The sequence below is a fragment of the Choristoneura fumiferana genome, chromosome 17 (assembly GCF_025370935.1).
Source record: "Choristoneura fumiferana chromosome 17, NRCan_CFum_1, whole genome shotgun sequence".
Taxonomy (NCBI): domain Eukaryota; kingdom Metazoa; phylum Arthropoda; class Insecta; order Lepidoptera; family Tortricidae; genus Choristoneura; species Choristoneura fumiferana.
In genome coordinates, this window is record NC_133488.1 from 11168965 (window position 1) to 11186706 (window position 17742).

A 17742-nucleotide genomic window follows, 5' to 3' on the forward strand; every position below is an offset into this window, starting at 1 on the left:
AAAAGCAGCAGACCACATGGACCTAATAACTGTGCTTAGATCTACCTAATCAAATTCGGCGAGATAAGCTATATGCCTGCATAATCATCAATAGAGAAATGTTTGTAACGGAATGTCACTATTATCCAATAATAGTCTGTAACTTATTTTTAAATTAAATTGGCACACACTAACATCATAATAATATGCATTCTCCCATCTCAAGCCTTTTTTTTTCAAGTACATATTTTCTTTGGAATGTATTCAAGCGGAGAATGATGATCTAATATGAAAAGAAAACCAAATAATTGTTCTCTGGAATGATATAAGAGCTTTGAAGAGATTTGTAAATACAAATGATCTAGCATTGCCTTATGAGTAGTCTCCTGTTTAATACTGTGCCTGTAGACAAGACAAGATGCCTGGAAGCATTAACTCTGGACGACGCGAGCGAAATTCTTATCTTCTCTCATAGGATGAGTCATTCACGATGATGCGTGCCGTCACAAAACACAGATAGTTCAGAAGTCAATCTCCATACAAGTACGGACACGATATCTCGGCACGGTTGGGACCAGTGCGAGCGGGAGTGCCATGCGCTTGAGACACGCGTCTGTGAACTTTTTTGTGCAATAATGGAGCAAAAAAAAAAAAAAGTTATTATAACTGTTCAGTGGACGGTTGTTTAAATTAAATAAATAATATAACGCCAATAACGAAATCGTCGCAAGATATTTTCTGTGACAAATTTATAATATAACAATGACATTAAACTTAAAATATTTTAGTTATTAATTTATTTTTCCATTCTTCCCGTTTCATTCTCAACAATAAATCAAACAACTAGATAAGAGTGCCACTACCGCGATAGTTTTTTGGTGCATAAGCCATAGTTGACAACCTTAGAGCGACCGCCGAGCGTAGGTATGAAAAGTGAAGTACATACAGGAGTTTGACTTCTGACCTATCCGTATTTTGTGGTGCCGTGGTTCTTATTACAATGTCATTAATGTCTAATTTTCTCAAAATCACGCGTCTTCGTGGATGGCACTAGGTATATGCATAAGAACAGCGCGTAAGAGAGGGATAGAATTTAGTTCGCTGTATTTGGCAATTGCTTGTATCGCTGTATTTGGCAATTGCTTGTAGGCATCTTGCTTGACAAGGCTTCTCGATAACAATTATAACACTTTAGTTAAATACACAATAACAACACGAGGTAGATACATTAATTAATCACAATATTTTCGTACCTAATCATAACAAAATAAAGTGGTAGGTAACTAAGGTCAACTTACGTGCTACCAGCATTAATCTTAACAGCTGTTCAGACTATTTGTAGAGCAACTATCGTCAAGTTTGCCGTAACTTGGGTAGTTAGCTCCCTTCAGTTTTTTAGGTTCAGGCTCCAAAGAGCAACTGGTATTGCTGCTCAAGCCGCGCTTCGCCCTGGATAGTTTTGTTACAGTCACATTAGAAGAGTTACTGTCATTGTCATCATCTGTGCCTGTTGAGCTTAGCGTCTGTTGGCTAATGTTTCTGGCTTGGTTTGTCTGAATAAGTAGCTTTTGCACTCCAATTATGACATTAATATCCTGTAACAATAAGAAACTTTACTAACACCATCTTGTTATTGTACAACACAAAACAGTACTTTATTTCCAGAACAATAAAGGTCCAACTATAAAAAAGGTATATTAGGTACAATAAAATTGTACAACATATAAATGGACATATTTTTAATTTAGGTAAAATTGCTATTATCACAATGGCAATGGCAATCTTTGAATTATTGTGGTGCTTTGTATTTTGAAAGAAAACTACAGTACTCGAGAATACAAAACGTAATCTGATTTTAGTAATATATTCATTCTAGATTATTTAGTGCCAAAATTTATTATGATTGGTGTTTTGGAGTATTTTTTATTTCAACTCCAAATTTGTTACTTTTACGGGTATCCCGTGAAACCATATCCAAAATTAAAACTGAGACATAGCGATAGATTTCATCACCCCCACCTAGTACTTCGCACCCTCCCAATAGGTAGGTATAACACAGCAGCAATAAATTAAAATTATAAATTTTGCCGTTTTGCACATACATTAAAATCTAGAATGAATAATAATCCTACTTCCTACTAATATTATAAATGTGAAAGTTTGTGAGTGAGTGAGTGCGTACGTTTGTTACTTCTTCACGCTGAAACGGCTGGACGGATTTGGATGAAATTTGGCAAAAGTTAGTTTATAACCTGGATTATTGAAATAACAACCGCACCGTCATGAAAGGCATGGTTGTTATAATATAACGTCGATGAAAATCACGGTGTAATTTTAGGGAATTCCCACGAGAAATAAATAAAATCCCGGAGTTTCAATTCAACTGCTGTATCTAATGATTTACGCGTGCGAAGCTGCGGGTAAACGCTAGTAATGAATATATTATAAACTAAATTAAAACTTCTGCATACACACAGTCATGCAGTATTACATTTTTAAACAGTATTAGTAAAACTACTATTTACCTGCATCCAAGGATGATTAAGGATTCCGTCGAGTGTGATTCGTCTTTCTGCATGGACAGTCAGCATTTTCTTCATCAGCTGTTTGGCTTGCAGGCTGATGTCGCACCAATGGGGCGGCGAGTACCTGTAGCGGCCCGTCACGATCTGATCACGGAGCGACATCTCTGTGTAGTCGGCAGAGAATGGCAAGTAGCCTGAGAGGCTGAAAGAAACAATATGTCATGATTAGGTGTAGAGCAATGTTTTTTAATCTGTGGGTCGCGACCCACGGGGGGTCACGGATGCCCCTTAAGGGGGTCGCCGTATCTTTAAAATACTCCCACTGTTATTGTGTATGATTATTCAATGTTTGTATTATCAACGTAAAATAATACAACTAACTGTAAGTGGAGGTAAGCAGGGGCCGAATATTTTTCTAACCAAGGGAGTCACGACATGAAAAAGTTTGAAAAACACTGGTGTAGAGCTTGGTAGTTCATCACGCCAGACCACCACTACAGCAAGGCGTGGGTGGCCGTCTTTTCTTTGATCGTCTTTTCTTTTCTTTCCGTTCCCGTTTGTCTTTTCTTTTGAAAATCGAAGTTCGTATCGTACCGTCCCGCTGACGCTAATATTATTTTCAATACATTTGCTCGAAAAATTCACTTTCAAAAGATGTATACATGGCTCGTAAGTTCATTTTTCATCACACTTGCTCGTAAACAGTGTCGCAACATGCAGGCTACCTTGGTTGCCACCCCCCAAAAAAAACCCTCGACCTTAATGTGCTTGTCAGGAAAACCCCAAAGTCGGTAAATGAGTTTTTTTCCTACTATGCTTAATTTCATCATAACCGCACTAAATACCCAGCACAAAGCGGGACTTTTCAGCTCTAGAGCAGAAAAAATGTATGAAAATCCTTTATTGCATTGTTTTAGATTTTTTTTAATTGCACCACCAAAGAGGTAACACAGGCAAAAAAAATCTACTGTTAGGTAGAGGTGGAGATTATTTAACGTCACTGATTACAGTAACCAGTGACGTGACGAGTCACCGAATCACTGGTTTCACGTCAAGCGACAAAGTGGTGATTTTTGTAACGAGCTTATTTTGCAATGATGCGAGTTTCGTTTCAACGTCATAGACGTCACGAACGGAACGAAACGATATGGCATGGTTTCGTTTCACTCAAGCGACAAGTGGTGATTTTTAAAACGAGCTACTTCGTTTGTTTCAACGTTCTAGACGTAACGAACGGAACGAATGGCATGGAATGGAGTATCAATTATAGCCGCTTACCCTTACCGCTGTAAGAGTTTGGTTGGCGCCGTGATTTGGTAATGTGAATTTAAAAAATATTTGTATTACAGTAAGGTATAAATTAGGTTGAAGGAAGAATACTATATTAATTAATAAATATTATAAAGTATCAGTTACAGTTACAGAACTAAAAGTTTAAATTAGCAATCATGAAGTAGTTTATATGTCTACAGCCAAAAATCACGCTTGTGATAAATAACGTCACAGCTCAATAGCTAATAATTACTAATTACGTTAAATACTCAGTAACAGTGACAGTCATAAAACGCGCCACCGCACCGCGTACGTACAATGAAAGAAACTGGTTACTAAAATCACTGGTTTTAGTAACCAATGACGTGATTCTTGTCACCAGTTTCGTCTCGTTTCGCTCAAATCACGTAACGACCCATGCCTACTGTTAGGTTGGTCAACCTGACAGTCTTATGAAATTTGACAGATTGCGTACAAAAAATTGTTGCTACCAATCGTATCAAAAATAGTAAGTAGCCGTATTTAAAAAATAAACTGTGTTTGGTTGGCCAACCTGGCGCGATAAATTGGTAAAAATATCTGCTACTAACTCTGCCAAAAAAAGGAAGAAATTAATAAAAAAAAAGAAAAATTGGCGGGAACCTTGCGAATTTTCCGTGAACACTTTTTGAGAGTGCGAATGTAAACTTACAAAAATGGAATCATCGTATGCTAGTGACATTTCTTTTCTTTTTTTCGTCTACTATTCCTGTAATAGTTGAAAGAAAAGCAGATTATGCACCTCGCATGTGGTAATTTATATTGCCCTCGTGCTTTTTAAAGCCCTCGCTAACGCTCGGGTTCCAAATCGGCACTCGGTGCATTCATAAATATGTGCTGCAGCGCCTGCAGGAGCGCGGCGCGCGCACGTCGGGCACATGCTGCGGAGGGGGAGGGCGGCGGGGAGCTGGCGCTGCCAAGAGCGCAGTCAGCATAACGGCAATTTTTGAAAAAAAAAAGTTTTTATTTTACAAATATACAATTTCACTCGCAAATGTGATGAAAAACATTGTATCTCGCACGGGCGGTACTAGAATTACGAACATCGACTCATTAAAGCCCTCAGTCTTCGACTTCGGGTTTCTTTTAGACTCTCGTTCGTAATTCCTTATTTACCGCCCTTAAGACACAATTTAACACTAGTGCGATTTTTTTACAGTTTTTTTTTTAATTCTCCATTTTAAAAGTTTATAAGCAGAGTTTTAAATGACAAAAATAAAAAATAACGATTTTTACGTAGAAAAAATTATAAATATACAAAACTAAGTAATGAATTGGCAAAATTGTTTGTTATTATTATAAACTGTAATTTAAGTAAGTACCTCAGATTTTAATGATTTCCATCTTTTATTTATTCGTAAAAATCGCAGTGGCTGAACGCGTCGAACCTTTGCCTGATAATTTTAGTAAACCTAATTAAAAACAAAACAAGCATGCGCAGTACGGACGCGCCATGTTCGTAAAACTTTGCGTTGTTTTGTTTTTATTTTTCAATTTTGTGTTATTAATTGCCTATTTTCTCACAAATGTATTGAAAAACGTCGTATGATACACGGTTGGCAAGGTTATACAAACTCGTGACGATGAAAACCCTCGCCTTGCGGCTCGGGTTTATCACTCGTCAGCTCATTTGTAAAACCTTACTTACCAACCTCGTGTCACGAATAACTATTAAGTTATTAACCCATATATGCCCTACTATTTTTGTTCCGATTTTTAGGGTTCCGGTGCCAAAATGGCAAAAACGGAACCCTTATAGTTTCGCCATGTCTGTCTGTCTGTCTGTCTGTCTGTCTGTCCGTCCGTCCGCGGCTTTGCTCAGGGACTATCAACTCTAGAAAGCTGTAATTTAATTTTGCACGGATATATATGTAAACTATGCCGACAAAATGGTACAATAAAAAACTAAAAAAACATTTTTTTTAGGGTACCTCCCATAGACGTAAAATGGGGGTGATTTTTTTTTCTCATCCAACCCCATAGTGTGGGGTATCTTTGGATAGGTCTTTTAAAATCATTAGGGGTTTGCTAAGAAGATTTTTCGATTCATTGATTTTTTTTGCGAAATATTCAACTTTAAAGTGCAAATTTTCATTAAAATCGAGCATCCCCCCCTCTTAAATCTAAAGCGGTGGGTAGAAAAATTAAGAAAAATTCCGGATGGTAGTAAGTATATCAAACTTTCAAGGAAAACTATAACGGCTAAGTTTGCTTGAGAATTATTAGTAGTTTTACTCTTAAATAGCAGCCTAAGGTATAAAATATACCTAAACTTGGAAGATTCCGTATAAAATAGGAAATCCTTAGAAAAATATTACTTAATTTTTTTGGTAATGGCTACGGATCCCTATTTTGGGCGTGTCCGACACGCTCTTGGCCGGTTTTTTTCTTTAGCACAGACGTCACAAAAAAGCAATTTCTTTAGCAAAATCGCGAGTTAGCTGATACCTATTTTTCGGGCCAAAAACGACCCACTGGACATATATGGGTTAAAACGAGAAAGAGAGGGATGGCACGATACGAACTTCAATTTTCGAATTTTGTAGTAGCCCTTCTGGTGGCCGGCTCTTATATGAGATGAGTCGTAGGTAACACTAGACTAGAGAGTAAGAAATTGGGCGTTTGAAGGCCACTTGACCTGTGTTGCTGCAGGTAAAATTACGTGTAGGTACTTATCCCATATCATTCACTTACCAAACGAAGAAAATGACCCCCAAACTCCACACATCCACTTCTGGACCATAGCCTCTACCATTTGCTCTTAGGACTTCCGGTGCCAGATACAGCGGTGTCCCGCACATTGTCTTCATGAAACTGTCTTCACCTACAAACTTGCTGAGACCAAAATCGGTGATTTTTACCAGTGTCTCATCGTCTGCACTCTCCAATAACACATTCTCAGGCTAGAAATAACATAGTAAAAGTCTGAACATGTCTTTTTTTTGTAATAATAAAATTAATGTTTATGGGTGCGCTTCCATTGAAGCCGAGCGAAGCAGACTTAAAATCGACAAAAATGTGGCCCTATTGCTCTGTTATATATTATATCATGACTAGCTTTTGCCCGCGGCTTCGCCCACGTAGAATTCGGTAATCGCGCGCTGTTCCCTCGGAAACCGTGCATTTTTTCGGGATAAAAAGTAGCCTATATCACACTCTCTGGCCCATATCTCTAAGCCAAAAAATAAGTCGATTCGTCGCTTCATTTCGACGTGAAAAACGGACAAACACACACACTTTCGCATTTATAATATTAGTATGGATGTGATTTTGTTTTAATGCAACAAAGGTCTTCCGTCCCGGCGACTCGCTTTGTCTTGTATGTATATGTTCTTTATGGCACAAATTTCATATGAGGAAAGTAGCCTATTTCAAAATGCCTACACAATAGTACTTATAATAATATATTATTAATAATTAATCCTCATCTGGTTACGAGAGGAAAATATTACAAAGATAGGCTTTTCATTAATTGCATTAGTTTTTACTAAGAAGACACCGACTGGTGTCAGCTATTAAATATTTACTTTAAGGTCTCTGTGAGTGATGCCCTGAGAGTGTAGATATTTCACGGCAAGCACCATTTGCCTGAACAAGAATCGCGTGAGCTGTTCCGAAAGACGACCACGACTTGTGATCCTGTCGAATAATTCGCCACCTTGCATCAGTTCAATAATAATGTAGACAGCCTGTGGCGAATCAATAACTTCTTCCGTTGATATTATGCATGGCTGGAAATAAAAATATGTTTGTATTACAATTATAGCTATCTATCTTACGAATCTCTTAGACGACTGCACTATGTCGCCTTACATCAGTGGTTTCAATTTTCAATGTTAAGTTTTGTCCACAAAACTGTTACAAGTAAAATACTTGAGATGCTCTTCTTGGATGTAAAAGTAAGTTCATACAGTGTTATAAACAAATGACATTTCGACATTTGTTATTTTTCATCACACTTGCTCGTAAACAGTGTCGTAACATGCAGGCTACCTTGGTTGCAACCGCCCAAATTAAACCCTCGACCTTAATGTGCTTATCATGAAACCCGTGGTCGGTAAATGAGTCATTGCCCGTACAAATTTTGTTGTCGTGAAGCCCAAGGTCGGTAAATGAGTCCGTGCCCGTACTGATGGCGCTGCGCGCGCTGCTGCGCATGGTGCAGCAGCAGGACCACATGCACACGCGGCTCAGGCACATGCTGAGGGAGGGGGAGGGCGACGCTGCCAAGAGCGCAGCCTAAGGTATCGCCAATATTTGGAACAATTATATTTTTTCATTTAGAAATATAAAATTTTACTCGCAAATGTGATGAAAAACATTGTATGTCGCACGGGCGGTACTAGAATTACGAACATCGACTCATTAAAGCCCTCAGTCTTCGACTTCGGGCTTCTAATAGACTCTCGTTCGTAATTCCTTATTTACCGCCCTTAAGACACAATGTACTATATGAACACAATGCAATGAGGGCTATCGCGTATGAATTCGCCGTTAGAGGCGCTAGTGTAGCGTGAGGTCTCCGAAATGTCAAATCTCATAGTTTTTGGGTGAGCTACGCGGGTTTATTTATAATTAGAATAATTTTGTGAATATTTTGTAATATCTGAAATTAATCATGGCAAATATGCGTTCTGTGTTTTGAGACAGTTTTGTCTTTCGGAAACTTTTTTCCGAACAAAACGGGGACTATGCAACACTGTGGCATGCTCGATATTTTTATGGTACGGTTTTAAGGTGTATTAAATATGACTTTAATCTAAACCTTGTTTTCACGCCCGTAATAACAGACTTTGAAATCCATACTTAAAAACCTAACGCAACAGTGCGCCATCTAGTGAGACAAAAAACGATAGCCCTCATTACATGCATGCAAAAATACACATATTGACATATTTTGTCCTGTTGTTGTGGACTAATTGTATATTTTCTTACTTTATATTTAATTTTATCGTCTTGACATTGTAGCTAATTTTAACTTTTTGTCCATGTTTTACCCTTGATTATTATTATTATTATTTTTAAATTTAATTCTAATTTTATTTTGGCTGACAATGTATTGTACTTACCACTATCATATACCTATTTTTTTGTATACACTGATGATCCTTTTGTGAATTTCTTATAATTACCTGACATATATTTATAATGTACTTTTTCATTAGGTATTAATAAATATAATCTAATCTATCTACATCTCTAAAGTTTTTTAACTTTTTTTGCCAATATTTAACATGTGAGGTTCATAATTATTTGGAACAACTAGCGAAAGCAAATGACCGTGTTAGCAGCTGTAAAATAATTGAAGACCCTGAACAACAGGATGGCGACTTATTTTTTGCGTCCGCAGAGAAGATAAGCAATGTTAATGTATTAAATAAATATGTCAACCAATACTTACATGCCTTAATGCTGTCATGATATTTATTTCATTTTGAATGTTTCCAGGAGCATTCAGATTATTGATAATACCATTCGTCATTCGGCTCTTTTTTATGATCTTCATGGCATGCTTGGTGCATTTTGTCTGGCAATTGAATTTTTTAATTAGGTATACTCTGACCATGTGTACTGTACAACTTGTCTAAATTTTTTTTTCTTACCTTGTGATAAACTAATTTTACAAGGCCACAAGCCCCCTGCCCAAGTGTTCTTGAGATATAATACTGTTGTGATACTTCATCGGGAACTTGGTCCTGCTCATTCCTCAATAAGTCTTTAAAAATAAAAACTAAAACAAAATATGAAATAAAATCCAAAAAAAGTTAAAAAATAAATAAATAAAAAATAATAGAAAAAAAACACACTTTTTACAGTTGGAAGTGTTAGAGATATCTCATCTTTGTCATCCAGGACTCTACTGTTGCCTTTGCCTATTTTGTGACCATTCAGAAATGTGCCATTGTATGATAAGTCTGTAATTACGGCTGGGCTGAGAGCTTCCCTGAAAACAAACAAAATTAATTAGTTTTCCAACAAAAAAAAAACCTCTAACATTCTTATATTATAAACTATGTATTCTAATATTATAAACGTGAAAGTGTGTCCGTCTATGTTACCTCTTCACACTCAAAATGCTGAATCAATTTAGATGAAGGAAGAAATGGAAGTGCATAGTTCCCACATGATTGTGATAATAGTATGTTTTATTATTATTATTCATTATTGAAAACAGGAAGCACATCTTTGAGTATGTAAGGAGTCATTTAAGCATTTTGTAAGCACCAGAGGTGGTTGAGGGATGTTTATTTAGCTTATTTTAGATGACAGGGCGGCATGGGGAGGGGGGAGGGTGGTGCCTGGATGGTGATTATGTCTGCAATATTTATTTATTTACATGTGTATGTTTGAAAGCAAAAACTATGTTGTAGGGTTCCCTGAAATAACTGTTATTGCCACTCACTCTCACTCTTGTGGTGTTTTATGGTAAGAAACCTGAACAATATAATTGTTTATATTGAGTTTGAGCATGGTTATGTTTACTGACAAGGGGAATGGAAGGGTCAAAATTCTTCTTATGTGATACTTGAATGACTCCTAAGGTTATAAATGTGAAATTACTTACGTCATATCTCTTTTGATAATGAAGTGTTGTTTGCTGATATTCTTGACAATATCTTCAGTCACAACATCTTTCTTCATAACTAATGTGCATTTAAGAGCCCTTCCCAGACTGAACTCCGGCTGAATGAGATCTGGGTAGTTGAATAAACAAAGTTGTAACTATATATTATAAGATATCAGTAAACATTAAATTTAAATCATCTTCATACAACCAAATAGCCATTATAGCCAAGTGGTTATAGAACCAGACTATGAAGCTTGATGTCCTGGGTTTGATCCCTGGTTGGGGAAGATATTTGTATAAGTAATTATTACAAATGTTTGTTCTTGGGCCTTGGATGTTCAATATGCATTTATCTCTATAAGTATTTTTATCCATTGCCTATTGGTATCAAGTGTCCCATGATGTTTAATATTTCATTTATTTATTTAATATACTCATATAATACACATGTAATTTTGTGTTTGTGTATAAGTATATTGGGGTAATCTTTAAAGCTACTGAATGGACTGCAAGTTTTACACTAATGATATTCTTTTATTCCAGATTAACATAAGGCTACTTTATCCCAAAAGGTATGAAGTTTGCACAGGATGCAGACAAAATTGTGGACAACAGCTAGTTATTTATATATAGCTGCAGTTAGCAAAACAAAACCATAATTATGCAACTCGTCAAGGTTCCACTGATTCGCTTTTGTGTTGACTGTAAAAGTTACTTGAATAAAAATACAAAACAATTTTTATCCTTTTAGCAAGCAAGCCTAGTTAACTATAGAATTAGTGAAAATTATATATCCTGCTGAGAAAGTGAGTTTACTGTAAAAATGCTTGAAATTGGCGTCACGTGTGGGTTTGCAGTGAGATGCTCACAACAATTAGGACAAATAGTTAAAAATATTGGCAACAAAATACATCAAATTTGCCAATTGCTTTCTATGTTTAATTTATTTACCTTAGGTAAAATGCAAAAATAAAACATCTGATGTCTAAATCAAAACAATATCGATTCGCCAAACAAATTCGCAAAACGATGCAAAAAAAATCATGTTTCGAAAACGGGCTGGTATTTTCAGCGTTCAAAATGTATTAGGCCGATTCATAATTTGGGGATTATTCTATTTACTTACCATAGTATTCCGGATTGTTGGGCTTCCAGCAGCGTTTGCCTTGAAAGGAATTATTAGTGCAATACAGCCTACCCCATATAGTTGGTATAATGGGAGCTGCCGTTTGACTCCATTCTGTCTGCGAATTCTGGGTTTGGGTTTGGGTTTGGGTGGCTTGACTGGCTTCCCCCATAGTTTGAGTTAAAAAACTTCTACCTTTTACATTTATTTGTATCAACGACAAAGAATAACAAAACAATGCGCCGGTTAAAAATTAAAATTAACTTTTTTTAATACTTGCCACAGATTACAAACCAAAGAAAGATTGACTGACATCTGACATCAATGATTTTTTGACATTGTTTTCTTCGCAAAGTTGGTAATGCTTTTTGCTTTGTTTTGTATTGCAACTGCGTAACGGCTAACTTATCTAGCAGAGGGAAATTTCAAATACACTCCGTGAGCTCTTAGAAAAACCTTCGGATTTTAGAAGCATGCTTCGGGTATAACAGACGATGACACGCGATCGTGATATGCGGTTCTTTGTTGGTTCTTTGTTAGGCTTGCAAAACTTTTCAGTTACCGTAAAAAGTTATGTAAAGAATAACCATCAGTACAAAATAAACCTTACTGTAACAATATCGATGGTGGAAGTCTCAATTGGCGTAAGGGACAATATACAGAAAATCACTTTTAAACATAGAAAATTACAGTTTTTTTTTCCTCTGTCGATTGGTAGTATTCAAGACACGATACGCCCCTTACTTTTACCGTTATCAACATTTATTATTTTAAAATAAAATAGCTTAAGGGACATGAAATAAAATATTTCAGCTGAAAAATGGCGTATATGTATTATTTTTTTTAATATTTGGGTCGTAAGGGGCTGTGGCAGTCTCATATGTCCTTTACGACTCGAGTCATGTCGTTAAAAAAAGCCCAACAAATATAATAAAAGGGCTATCTTACTATCCTGTAATTTGAAATTAGAACGAATCTTCAATAAGTGCTATACAATGACGTACCTACTTGGCGTTCTATGATCACGAAGATAAGGACGACATTTCCTTGGATGTTTGAGAAAATGTTTTTTTTTGGTCTGCTTTCGTTTAATATTTTTTTAATCATCAAACGATCAACACTTTTATTGAAACTTTCAGCTTCTTTACAAAATAAATAAATAAATAAATATATCACGGGACAATTCACACCAATTGACCTAGTCCCAAAGTAAGCTTAGCAAAGCTTGTGTTATGGGTACTAAGCAACGGATAAGTATAATTATATAGATAGATACATACTTAAATACATAGTAAACACCCAAGACCCGAGAACAAACATTCGTATTTTTCATACAAATATCTGCCCCGACACGGGAATCGAACCCGGGACCTCAAGCTTCGTAGTCAGGTTCTCTAACCACTAGGCCATCTGGTCGTCTGAATATTTATATACTTACATTATAAACAATTTCCCGTGATTGGCTATTTACAGAAATACTCTGGTTAAGTTGACTCCCCAAGGAAATCAATTTCCGAATAATAGCAAACTAAATAAATAAGTAAGTGGTGGTTTTAACTGCTCTATATAAATCAATGAAAACACAACGAATGCACTCTTTGCGTGATGGATTGCTACTAAGTCAAAAAGACAATTGTTATTTTCTACTACACGAATCCTTCCGATTTCCCTCGAAACCCGAAGGTTTTTGTAAGAGCTCACGGATACGTTGTTTTGATTGATGTATATTAAAATAAGTCATACCTATAGGTACCCGTTGTATGTTTGTCAAGTGAAAGTAGTGAAACTTGAATAAAAAAACGGACCAAGAGCGTGTCGTACCTACGCTTCAGTGAAAATTTGCACTTTAAAGTTGAATATTTCGCAAACAGATCACTGAATAGAAAAATTGTTTTAGCAACTCCCCAATGGTTTTAAAAGACCTATCCAACGATACCCCACAATATAGGGTTAGTCGAGAAAAAATAAATCACCCCACTTTACGTCTATGGGAGGTATCGTAAAAAAAAAATTCTCTTTTTTTATTGTACCACTGTCGGCGTCACTGATACGTAAATTCATGTCAAATTACAGCTTTTTAGTACTAACGGACTCTGAGCTTACCCGCGGACAGACAGACAGACAGACAGACGGACAAACATGGCGAAACTATAAGGGTTCCTAGTTGACAACGGAACCCTAAAAAACGAAATAGCAGAATTTGAATTGAACTTTGCATACACTGAATAGGCAAAAGGTAGGTACCTATTATATCTAAAAAAAAATTGTTTTATTTTTTACTTCACATACCCGTCCCACTGCAGGTTTCCTTCCTCTCAGGCCAGTGCGTATTGGAAACTTCATACAGATCATTCGCAGGTTTGTGTAGGTTTTCTCGCGATGTTTTCCTTCACCGTAAAGCTCGTGATAAATATTAAATGTAATTTCGCATATGAATTTAGAAAAATTAAGAAGTGCTAGCCTCAATTTAAACCCACGATCCTTTGCTTGAGGAATGCCATAGGTCAAACCACAAGCAGGACAGGCCGGCTGTCCCAGTGGGCACCACATCTGTCTTACGATACGGCTTAGGTACTGCACCTACCTAAATACCTACCTATATTATTTAGAATATTTTTTTTTACTCTGCAAGTGATACTTAATGCGGATGTGGTATTTTCACTAAATTGTGTTGATAACTCCGTACATACAACTTGTTAGATATAGGTAACTGTGCGCTGACTGACAGATTAAGAATCAAAAGAATCAAAAGTGAACTAGCAGGTGAAATTTGTTACACAGAAAGTGTTTAATTCAGAGCCCAAAATTCTCATACCACTTTTGAGTTGTCATAGGGACTTCTCGTTTATCGACTTCCGATATAAATATGTATAACGATAAATACAGAATACGATATGTAAAATATGATTACGAGTAGAAGTAAGCAACATGCAGTCTTATCGCGAATGAGCGATCTCTTCGAGATAACCTTTGGATACCAAATTTTAGGAAATTATAAATAGAAATTAATACTATTATATTTCAAATCTGTGAATGAAACACTTGTTAGCACTAAAACAGACTTTGAACATGACATTGATAAATGTTAAAATACTGAACTGAACTGATTAAATGTAAAATTGTTAACTTTTAACTTTTCGTTGTTTTCATTGCAAATCCCTATTTAACTTTTTCAGCCACTCAAAAGTTATCTAAAAGGGATCGCTTTAGCGATAAGACCACCTGTTGTTTATCTTTACTTTTAATCTTCTTTCATGGGTTGTGATGTATTCTATAATGTATCGATAAAATATGTATATCGGAAGTCGATAAACGAGAAGTCCCTATGACAACTGTAAAGTGCTACGAGAATTCCGGGCTCTTAATTAATTACCTACATAAGGAAAACTTAAAAAAAATGTATTTTCGAAGATCTGGAGTATCTACCTACCTAGTAGCCTCAATGATACCCGAATATATAGCAGAACTATTAGAGATATCGAAGTACTTACCGCATTGGGAAAAATGATCCTGACTAGCGTGTTCTGATGTACACGAAAATCGACTAAACAAGATTGGAAAGTGTAGGTACTTATCTACTTATTACATAACTGACAGTGGCGTAGCTACCAAGGGGCTAGGCGGGGCAGTGCCCCGGGCCCTCAAAATTCTGCTTTATAGCTGATGATAAAGTTGCTTAGCATTTTTAAAGTATTTTGTATAATGATTTTACTTCAAAAAACCTTACCAGTTTTGATAGCAGTGGGCCCCATTTTTTTATTTGCCCCAGGGCCCTAGGTTACCTAGCTACGCCACTGATAACTGACGTATAAAATACTTTGTCAAAATATACTTCTAAGGGGCATTTTACCAGCGTGGTCATAATATTAGTCTGAAAAACATACATAGACTGCCAAAATCATTTTAATAAAATCATATAATATAAGGTCTAAAAATGATTCCAAAAAATTAAGTCGTTCCTAAAATCAACTTTAGTGTGGATTAAAATTAGATATCGTATTGTGTTATTATGTACACGGGTAGGCAACACGTGATACCAGGAATTCATGGTCGGTTAATTTAAACGCGTAGGTGACGGACCACGTGAGTGTTGCCCTTACCTTACCCAAGGACATGGACGGGTCTGTGTTAATTAAAAGTTCTGGATGAGACTAACGTTGATTAAACCATTATAACAGGAATACGTTGTATGGGTATCAACGTGGTACCTATTTACCTACGATATATTTGATAAAACCAGCTTTTGTTCACGGCTTCTCGCAAAATACAATGAAAATTGACTCCCCTTTTCCATATATTCGAAACTACCGTACCATCATTCGATCCATTATTTCACCCCATTTTTCATTGAGTTTTAAAAATACATTTTTTCACTTCTCATGCTCTTAAAATGTTACTTTAGTCTCTGCATATCGGGACTAAAGCTCTTTTTTATTCTCTAGGGATTAAAGTATTATTTTTTAATTTACGTTGGAAACCCCTAAACAGCCAACACGGTGTTTGTGATTGGAGGATTTTTAGGCGTGGAAATAACCTCAAAATGACAACTGCAAAAATATAAAAAACGATTTCATTTCGTTAAACAATTAATGATTACGAATATGTATCTATTCAATTATATTAAGGATTAATTCATTTTGTTATGCATAATCCAATTAGTTTTAAAATAGTTTTGAATTTTGAAACTGTTGGCTAAATATGCAAGCTTTTAAAGCGTCACTTCATAAACAATAAAAGAAAAACCGCTCAACAACTTTTTTTTGCTACTTGAATTTTGAACAGATGGTTTTAAAAAGTAATATTGTAATTTTGAACATAACATTGTTTTTTTCCTCGCATTCAAAGTGAAAAGTAGAGTGTTTAATGCGAGACTAAACAACCATAATGCCACTCGAAATATATAGCCACCCTCGCCATGTCATTATGGCTTGATTTAATCCCTCGTTGAACAATCTACTATTATTTACCTACCATTGATATCACAAGTAGTTTTTAACCCCCCACGCAGAAAGAGGGGTGTTATAAGTTTGACCGCTATGTGTGTCTGTCTGTCGGTCTGTGTGTGTGTCTGTCTGTGGTACCGTAGTTTTGAAACGGGTGGACCGATTTGAATGCGGTTTTTTATTTGAAATTTTCTAGCGATGGTACTTAGATAATGTTCCATCAAAATCGGTTCAGCCGTGTTTGAGATATTGAACTTTGAAGTGACAAAGTCGGGGGTTTTTCCAACTTTTTGTTGGTAAGGTTATGTAAATTAACTATCGTGTGTAACTTTAATGGTTTCTTTAAGTATATTGCCGAGGAAGTAGTATTTTTTTCACAAAATTTTTCCTATGCACACACTTAACGAAATAAGGTCACGCCGCGGGCAGCGTGTTGCTCTATCATTATAATAATCTAATAAAACCTACTGAAAGAAAGGACGGTGTGTATAATAATGACATTTCAGTATTTTAAGTACCGAGTGCCTCCAGTCAAATTGATAAGTTGCTATCTAAAATGTTATGCTAGGCTGTTTACGTGCTAGAAATTGATATTTCGCTCGATTCCAGCTTAAGAAATAAATGTAAAATAGGTAATAGTGTGATATAGGGTGGATATAGGCACTTAAACTTTACCTACCTAGGCATAACATCCGCCAAGAGAGATTTCTCTTACAAGGGTGTTTTAAAATTCATTCGATAAATTGTAAATAAAATATTGAAAAAAAAAATTATAACAAAAAATAGAACCGACTACAAAAAACCATGAAAATATTTTTCTACCAGTCTGAAGTCGGTGCCTCAGCATGAGCCAGCACGTGTGATTGAAGCCCAATATACTCGTATATTTGTAGCTGAGGTAGACGATTATAGGTCCACTTCTGCTGGCTCGTGCTGAGGCACGAACTTCAGACTGGTAGAAAATTATTTTCATGGTTTTTTGTAGTCGGTACTATTTTTTGTTATAAAATTTTTTTTTGGAGTCGGTTGTACTTTTTTGTTAAAAAAATTCTTTACATCTTACTTTTTAGTGATTCGTAGCCAAAGTACATCTCACAACGATCCACGAAGCCCAAACACGACTCAGTTACGTTGTTTTATAACAGAGTTCCGTTGCCTACCTTCTGGCTTCAGCATCAGATCAGTTCGAAAGAATCATTAACTTAAAGCTTCTTCTTAGTCGCTTATCTAGGTATATTAATCATGATCGTTTATAGACGAGCGAGAATTACTTAGCTTTGATGAGTTCCA

The 17742-nt window shown here is 36.1% G+C and overlaps 1 protein-coding gene across 1 annotated transcript; it reads right to left on the bottom strand.

Annotated features, from left to right (window-relative positions):
- Positions 1–1295: 1295 nt before the first annotated feature.
- Positions 1296–11786, bottom strand: LOC141437101 (ovarian-specific serine/threonine-protein kinase Lok-like). Its single transcript, XM_074100326.1, has 9 exons — positions 11510–11786; positions 10381–10510; positions 9623–9759; positions 9419–9546; positions 9217–9342; positions 7343–7546; positions 6510–6718; positions 2505–2706; positions 1296–1574 (listed from the first exon to the last, which is right to left on the bottom strand). Exons 1-9 carry the CDS (start codon positions 11679–11681, stop codon positions 1296–1298), a joined length of 1587 nt encoding a protein of 528 aa, XP_073956427.1. The 5' UTR covers positions 11682–11786.
- Between the last annotated feature and the right edge of the window lie 5956 nt (positions 11787–17742).